Source organism: Myotis davidii, unplaced genomic scaffold, assembly GCF_000327345.1.
Source record: "Myotis davidii unplaced genomic scaffold, ASM32734v1 scaffold226, whole genome shotgun sequence".
Taxonomy (NCBI): Eukaryota; Metazoa; Chordata; class Mammalia; order Chiroptera; family Vespertilionidae; genus Myotis; species Myotis davidii.
This window is the reverse complement of record NW_006297224.1, coordinates 883,210-892,307: the sequence shown is the minus strand read 5'-3', so window position 1 is coordinate 892,307 and position 9,098 is coordinate 883,210. Positions and strand designations below refer to the sequence as shown.

General features: G+C 38.2%; 1 protein-coding gene across 1 annotated transcript; it reads left to right on the top strand.

The window, feature by feature from the left end:
- Positions 1-5,321: 5,321 nt before the first annotated feature.
- CISD2 (CDGSH iron sulfur domain 2) lies at positions 5,322-8,695 on the top strand (the record flags this gene model as incomplete). Its single annotated transcript, XM_006773022.2, has 2 exons — positions 5,322-5,555; positions 7,818-8,695. Coding segments are annotated over 2 exons (324 nt in total), but the record flags the coding sequence as incomplete, so codon positions are not given.
- Between the last annotated feature and the right edge of the window lie 403 nt (positions 8,696-9,098).

The following is a 9,098-nucleotide window of genomic DNA, read 5'->3' as shown; positions in this document are numbered from 1 at the left end:
GCCTTCTTTAAAATTCAATGCATATGTAAAGAAATATACGGTAACCCGAATTTACCACACTCGCAAAATCGCACACAGCCAACCATACACCCAGTATGGTATCGCGATTCGTGATTTTGCGCTATCATACTGGGTGTATGGTCGGCTGTGTGCGATTTTGCGAGTGTGGTAAAATCGCATGACAGCAAAATCGCATAACAGCCGAGCATACACCCAGCAGCGCTGCTGATGCCTGAACGGTATGTGGAATGAAGTGGGTGGGCATCGGGAGGGCACTATGGCACGGGGCAAGCACTATGGGCAGTCTATCTGAAGTGTACCTGGCGTATAAGACGACCCCCCACTTGGAGGCATATTTTTCAGGGCCAAAAAATCGTCTTATACGCCGGCAAATACGGTACATATTTTTAAAAATCTATGTTTAGGTTTTCATCTTTATATCCTTTTGTTCTTGTTTTTTCATTCTCATCTTTACTTTTTTTCTTGCTTCCTCCCCTCCCCCATTCATTTACTTTTTTTAAAAATATATTTTATTGATTTTTTACAGAGAGGAAGGGAGAGAGATAGAGAGTTAGAAACATCGATGAGAGAGAAACATCGATCAGCTGCCTCCTGCACATCTCCTACTGGGGATGTGCCCACAACCCAGGTACATGCCCTTGACCGGAATCAAACCTGGGACCTTTCAGTCCGCAGGCCGACGCTCTATCCACTGAGCCAAACCGGTTTCGGCCATTCATTTACTTTTTGACTTTGAGTTATTTAACCTCTTTTTACCTTTTAATTTTGTAATATACAGTATGATACTTAATGTTATTCTATATTCAACAAACATCTATTGAATAACTACTGTTTCAAGATACTGTACTGGATGTTGGGGCCAATATTCATATAAGGCTGCGGTTCTCAATGTGTGGGTCGTGACCCCTTTGGGGGTCGAACGACCCTTTCACAGGGGTCGCCTAAATACATCCTGCATATCAGATATTTACATTATGATTCATAACAGTAGCGAAATTACAGTTATGAAGTAGCAACAAAAATAATTTTATGGTTGGGGGTCACCGCAACATGAGGAACTGTATTAAAGGGTTGCATCATTAGGAAGGTTGGGAACCACTGATATAAGGTAATTGCCTGATCTAGAATATAAGTGTAAATACTTGCAATATAATGTGATGAGTAAGGAAGGGACTGACATTTATACTCTACATTATTCATCCAGTAAGTCATTCATTAAACACTTCTTAGGAGTCTACTTTGTTCCAGAAGAGTAATAGCACACAGCTCCTTTTCTTACAGACTTATGGAAGTCTGCTTTATAAATAGATGACCATTTATACTAATGAAAGGGTAATATGCTAATTAGACTGGATAGTCTGGGTGACCTTCTGGACATCCTTCCCGACAAAGCTGGGGCCCGGGCGGCACTACCCACGGTCTCAGGTGCCTGCAGCCAGCCTGGGTGGTGGTGTCCAGGGTTCCGGGTGCGCCGCCTGGAGGAGGGAAGCCTGGGTCCCATGTGCAGGGACTGAGGCAGAGGTGGTTAGAGGCAATCAGGTAGGCAGGCAAGTGGTTGGGGTGATCAAGCAGGCAGGCAGGTGAGCAGTTAGGAGCCAGTGGTCTGGATTGCAAGAAGGTGCAGGCTGGGCTGAGGGGCAGTCCTCCTCCCACCCCTCCACCCCCGTGCATGAATTTTGTGCACCTGGCCTCTCGTCTCTATATATAAAAGCCTAAGCGACCATCCGACCGGTAGCTATGATACACAATGACCACCAGGGGGGAGATGCTCAACGCAGGAGCTGCCAAGCTGCAGTGTCTTGGCAGCTACGGTTCTCAGGTGATGCACCTGGAACCAGAGAGGAGGAAGCCTGATTCCAGGGTGTGTCACCCGAGAACTGCCCCCTGCAAACCAGGACCCCCTCAGGAGATGTTGGAGAGCTGGTTTCGGCCCGATCCCTGCAGGCTAGGCCTAGGGATCCATGCACCCAGTCTCTAATAGTGTGATAAAAGAACGTGAGGAAAAAGGTCTTGGGAACATATTAGGAAGTGATTAATTTTGCTTTGTGAATCAAGAAAGACTTTTGGAGGAGGCAGTAGTTGACCTTAGTCTTAAAGGGTTTACCCAAATGAGCCATAGATCAGAGATAGGCATCGCAAACAGAAGGAATTACTCATGCAGAGAACACGGGAAGGCTGCTACTCGGTAATAGCTTTGGGGTGGCTTCACGCACCTGAGAGATGAGATGCTTGTGAGAGATGAAGCTGTCAAAGTAGTCTGGCCATGCTATGGAGTTGGTACTTACAGAAACAATGGTCTGTTGCAGCACCATCCAAAAATTTTTTGTGATGATGGAAATCTCTGTGCTGGTAACTTCAATAGCCACTTAGGCACATGTGTGGCTGTTAAGCTGTGCTGAAATGTGACTAGTGTGTCTTAGAAACTGGATTTTGAGTTTTACTTAATTTTAATTATTTAAATTTGAATTGTCACACTAATTATGTTTTTTACTTTGTATATTTTATGATGCTTTGACTTGACACCTTGGGGCCTTGATGGCCTTGGAGAACATGCCCCTCCCAGGAACAGCTAATTCCCAAAGATAATAAACAACTTGCCTGTGGAGCTCACCTTCCATATGCAAATCAACCAATCCAAAGCCTACATCTTCCCCTACCACCTGTATCTAAATCACTTACCAACCGGGATTTCCCGTCCCAAATCACCCTGGGTCAGGTATGAAACAACTAGGGACCACCTCAACAGCTGAGAGCCCACTGAAATTATTCACTCCTAAACTGCTTACCCTGCCCCACCTTGCTGTTCCCTGGAAGCCACAATAGTCTGTGCCCAGGCTTTCCTGTCACCTTCCACCTGATCAACCCTGGTACTTTCCCCGTGTCCTGTGTGGCATGGAGCGTTCCCTCCTCTTGGGAACTGTAAGTAATAAACTTTCCTTTCAAGGCAGTTGTCTTTGTGTCTGTCATCTTATAGCTGATTAAAACAGCGGTTCTCAACCTGTGGGTCTCGACCCTTTTGGCGGTCGAACGACCCTTTCACAGGGGTCGCCTAAGACCATCCTGCATATCAGATATTTACATTACGATTCATAACAATAGCAACATTACAGTTATGAAGTAGCAACGAAAATAATTTTATGGTTGGGTCCCAACATGAGGAACTGTATTTAAAGGGCCAGAAGGTTGAGAACCACTGGATTAAAACAAAATCTTGAGTACAAATCAAAACAGTCTGGCTAGTGGCTACTATATTGTACAGCACAGATCTATAGATAGGCCTCTCCCTCCCAAGAAGCAGTTCTTTTTCATTTCTAGAAGTTTAGTTAATCAAAGGATCTATATGGAATGTTTCCACTTTGGTTATGAGAATAGAATAGCCAGCATGATCCTTATCCTTATCCTTATCCTTATCCTTATCCTTACAGAGCTTCGTTCTGGTGACTAAAAGATTACACCCATTGCCCCCAAATTTCTACCATATAGCATTAAGTTGAGCTGGCAGAATATTTTTGTAAAGGAGTTGCCACTAATATCCTTAGTCTCTACTAAAAGCTAACATTTATTGTATATTTTTTTTCTGTGGCAGGCATAATAGGTTGTTTCATGTAGAGCTCATAACAAATCTTTGGCATTGTATTACATAAAAAATAGTTTCATGCCCTGGCTGATTTGGCTCAGTGGATAGAGCGTCAGCCTGCGGACCAAAGGGTCCCAGGTTTGATTCTAGTCAAGGGCACATGCCTGGCTTGCGGACTCTATCCCCAGTGTGGGGCGTGCTGGAGGCGGCTGATCAGTGATTCTGTCTCACCATTGATGTTTCTATACCTCTTCCTCTCTGAAATCAATAAAAATATATATTTTTTAAAAAAGTTGCATTTTGGAAAAGTTGGCATTAAGCCAAGGAAAAGTTGGCATTAAGCCAATCTTTCAATAGTTGCATAGTAAAAACAGTTATCTCTGGAGAGTAGTTTTACCAAGAGAAGAACAGATAAAATGTTATATCTGTTGGATTTGACTCATGGTGGATGAGAACAGACTTACTGTCCTGGACTAAACCTGGTTAAGTACAGTTTACCCACATAAAAACTGGGAATAATTATGGTACCTGCCAAATATAATTATTTAAGCTAACAGTATTAAATGAGATAAAACAGTTGCACTCTTAGTATATTCATTATCTTTAACATTTATTAGTATGCCGTGGCACATAATCTTCTGTTTTTTCCTACTAAGCTATTTTTACATAGTGCTTAGAAAGGTACCCGATAGGCCCTGAGGGAAGGATTTCAAATGATAACTCTTTAAGGACAGAAAGAATTCCCTGCAGAGCCCAGCAGAGGCTGGACAGTAACCAACATTTGATAAAAACATGCTAAAATGTTTATCTTATTTCCCGGGGTGTTTTTTTTTTTTTTTAATATATTTTATTGATTTTTTTACAGAGAGGAAGGGAGAGAGATAGAGAGTTAGAAACATCGATGAGAGAGAAACATCGATCAACCACCTCCTGCACATTTCCTACTGGGGATGTGCCCGCAACCCAGGTACATGCCCTTGACCGGAATCGAACCTGGGACCCTTCAGTCCGCAGGCCGACGCTCTATCCACTGAGCCAAACCGGTTTTGGCTTCCCGGGGTGTTTATCTCCACAGGCATAGGGACCATTTAATTTATGTCACTTACATTTCCTGTGCCCCAGAACGGTGCTGAGAACTAAAGAAGGCACTTGAAGAACACTTATGGAATAAGATGTATCTAACAATGAGAACATTTCATATACAAAAATTTTAATTAGTTTTTTAAAATAGTAGCTTTTACACAACATCTACGCGTTTCTTTAGGACTCACTATGCCTTACCAAAAATGTAAAGCATTGAAACTAAAAAGTTAAAACATGTTCTGTCTGAAATTATATATGAATGGTAAAGTACAGATATTCTGTTCTGTTCTTTTAAACATTGTAGAAACATTTTCTTAACCGGTAAACTATATCACACATTGAATTTGGTTTATAATTATGGGTCGTATTTCCTGAAAAATAGATAATGATAAACACGAGTATACTTAGGATAATGACAGGATATTTGACATAGGACCTATCTCTGAAAATTTTGTTTTCTTTTTCACAAGTCTTAAGTTAGCCCACAAATGAAACAAGGTGGTCCTAAGTAAGGGCGGTTGATTTACTGATTTATGGTTTTAAAGATGAATAGTTCAGAAATTGAAGAGAAGTAAAAAATAAAGAGTCTGCTCAAGGATGAGACATGCTATTTGAGTTCCGTGAGAGCACTGCAGACTAACACATCTGTGCATGTTTAGTTTCAGAATGGCTTCGGTTATTGCCTTTCCTTGGTGTACTTGCACTACTTGGCTACCTTGCAGTTCGTCCATTCCTCCCAAAGAAAAAACAACAGAAGGATAGCTTGATTAATCTTAAAATACAAAAGGAAAATTCCAAAGTTGTGAATGAAATAAACATTGAAGATTTGTGTCTTACTAAAGCAGCTTATTGTAGATGCTGGCGTTCCAAGACGGTAAGATGTCCATTTATACATACACTAAAATTTTGTGTAATTAAAATGTTTTCCTTCTGAAATCCTTAATTTTGAGGATCTGTGAGATGAGAGGTTTTACCATTGTGTTCAGTACCGAAAGTCTATATTCCTAAATTAAAGTTGCATTTTATGATCCATACTACATTAGAAAAGTTAGAGCAGCAAGGAAGAAGAATGATGATGTTTTTACTATGTTTTATCAATTAGCTAAAGTAACATAGTTTAAAATACACCTGTATTGTGAGAGAGGACATAAGGTTTAGTGGAAGAGCTTTGGAGTCTGAATAAATTTTTTTTTAATATATTTTATTGAGTTTTTACAGAGAGGAAAGGAGAGAGATAGAGAGTTAGAAACATCGATGAGAGAGAAACATCGACTAGCTGCCTCCTGCACACTCCCCACTGGGGATGTGCCCGCAACCAAGGTACATGCCCTTGACCGGAATCGAACCCGGGACCCCTCAGTCCGCAGGCTGACGCTCTATCCACTGAGCCAAACCGGTTTCGGCGAGTCTGAATAAATTTTGGTCAAAGCTGATGACTGCCACGTATAGTATGACTTTGGGAAAGTTACTTAATCTTTAATCTCTGATTTTTAATTCTGATAATATATCAACATCACAGACATTTTCAAGGATTTAGTGAGATGATGTATGTACAGTGCCTTATAGTATGAGCTAGTAAATGTTTTGATGAGATCTGTTCTACTTTAATCATAAGTTATTTGAGGTTTTAAGTACAATAATGTTTATCACATCATCCTTTAATAGCAAAGTGTTAGAAACAATCTAGAATCTGATAATAGAGGAATGATTAAAGTATGGTGTAATAAAAATGATATAGGGTGCACGGCCAGTCTGGCTCAGTGGTTGAGTGTTTACCTACAAACCTAGAGGTCATGGGTTTGAATCCTAGTCAGGGCACATACCCTGGTTTCCAGCTGGATCCCCAGTAGTGGGTGTGCAGGAAGCAATTGATGTTGATGTTTCTCTCTCATTAGTGTTTCTACCTCTCTATCCCTCTCCCTTACCTCTCTCTCTAAAACCAATAAAAGCATATTTTTTAAAATGATGGGGTATTAGGAAGCCACTACAAATCATGTTTTAAAGAATATTTAATGGCATGAAAGCATAATATAAGTAAGACAAGTATATTACAGTTTTTAAAAAATATGTTCTTATTGATTTTTTGAGAGAGAGGAATGGAGAGGGAGAGAGGAGAGAAAGGGAGAGAGAACATCGAAACCTGGGCATGTGCCCTTACCGAGAGTTGAACCTGTGACCTTTCTGTGCATGGGATGACGCTCAACCAACTGAGCCACAGCGGCCAGCTTATTACAGTTTTTTTTTTTTTTTAAATAAAAGTGAATACACATAATAAATGCAGAGGAAAAATATGCTATAATGTTGTTACCTATGAGTGAATTTTTAAAACTATATTTTTTTAGTTTTTCAAAAATTTTATAATATGCAGGAGTTTTATATAAGAAAATATTTTTATATATTTTGAATTTAAATTACATTATTTTAAATTTAAATAAGTGAATAGGTGAGTTCAAATTTAGAGCTCCGCAGAGAACAAAAGCTTATTGCGATCTCCTTTTAAACATGTTTTATTGCCTCATATGGAATCATCCAAAACTTTTTACTTAAAATTGACACCAAATACTGAATTAGCTATTTAAAATTGTTAGATTTGCTGTGATATAAGAAGTCAGGTTAGGTGAAGAAGAATACATCTATTACTCAGGCAAGCTATCTGATGTATTATTTTCTTTTTCTAAAGTAATGTGCATTTCACAAATATTTCTACTTCTTGAATCATTTAAAATAACAGGTGTAATTCTTTTTCCTTTCTAGTTTCCTGCCTGTGATGGTTCACATAATAAACACAATGAATTAACAGGAGATAATGTGGGCCCACTAATACTGAAGAAGAAAGAAATATAATAGTAATGAATTAGTATTGAATTGTGTGCTGTAAAATCTTATAATAATATCTTTTCATTTTTTGTGTATAGATCTTTCAAATGGTGGTCTTAATTACTACTATTGGTGGAGTAATTATTTCCGCCAATTTATTTTCTTGCTACACTACTGTTTATATTTGATACTTCATATATTCAATCATATAGAAATTAAATTGTGCAATCCTTTTATTCTGACTTCAAAGAATTAATGTATTTTCCTCCAATAAACCAACACTTCTTAAATAACAGGTGTAATTCTTTTTCCTTTCTAGTTTCCTGCCTGTGATGGTTCACATAATAAACACAATGAATTAACAGGAGATAATGTGGGCCCACTAATACTGAAGAAGAAAGAAGTATAATAGTAAGGAATTAGGATTGAATTGTGTGCTGTAAAATCTTATATCTTTTCATTTTTTGTGTATAGATCTTTCAAATGGTGGTCTTAATTACTACTACTGGTGGAGTAATTATTTCTGCCAATTTATTTTCTTGCTACACTACTGTTTATATTTGATACTTCATATATTCAATCATATAGAAATTAAATTGTGCAATCCTTTTATTCTGACTTCAAAGAATTAATGTATTTTCCTCCAATAAACCAACACTTCTGATTTTAATTAATTGAGGAAATATCTAAGTCTGGGGCAATAGGTCCCAAACTGTTTCTTTGAAAATCAATATTTTCAATAGATTATATAATTTATAATTTTCTCCCTACTCTATTAAACATATTACCTTTCAGTTTGCTTCTGTCTTGATCATTTGAAGGACTTGTTTCTTTTTCAGTCTTCCACACTCCATTCATTTTAGATCAATAAGAAAAATATTGCTCTTAAGAATTACTTGAGTTTTCAAAGAGATAAACTCTTTGCTTTAGAGAGATTGTTGTCTAGTAAATATAAATATCCCAATTTCAGGGAATATGTGAACTGGATATAAAATGTTCCAACAAGGAACACTTATTTACATTATAAAAGTTTGTTTACTTTACAGTGGGCTTGTTTGCCTCTGTTTAGGTATATTGTGTATCTTGAGCTATTTGACTCATTGACAGGGTGGGGTGGGGTGGCAAGAACACTTACACCTAAAGTCATGAGCTGCTGAAATTTGAAGGTCAACGAGAAATAAACATATTTTTAAAAAGTTCAGTGGTCAAAATTGTATTTATATGAACATTTTCCTCTTTATAACAGTGTAAGCCAATAAAACAGAATACAAAAAGTTTGCAAAATAAACTTACTGGAGAAGCTTCAAAACTTTTGTAATTTTTTAGCCTAAGAGTCTATTTGGTTTCATCTTATACTGTATTACAGTTCTTATAGTATTAGCTATTCTGTCTATTAAAGGTAGAATGCACTCAGCAGACTATGCCTTCATTATAAGTGGAGAAGGTACAGGAGGCAGACGTGTAACTCTTCTTCCAATCATAAAGTTATTCAGCATTTACTGTACCAGACACTGCACTGAGCATAATACCTACATTTTTAATTTATTACATTTATGTCAATAGGTTCTGTGTGATCTTGACTTTCACATGCAACAGCAGG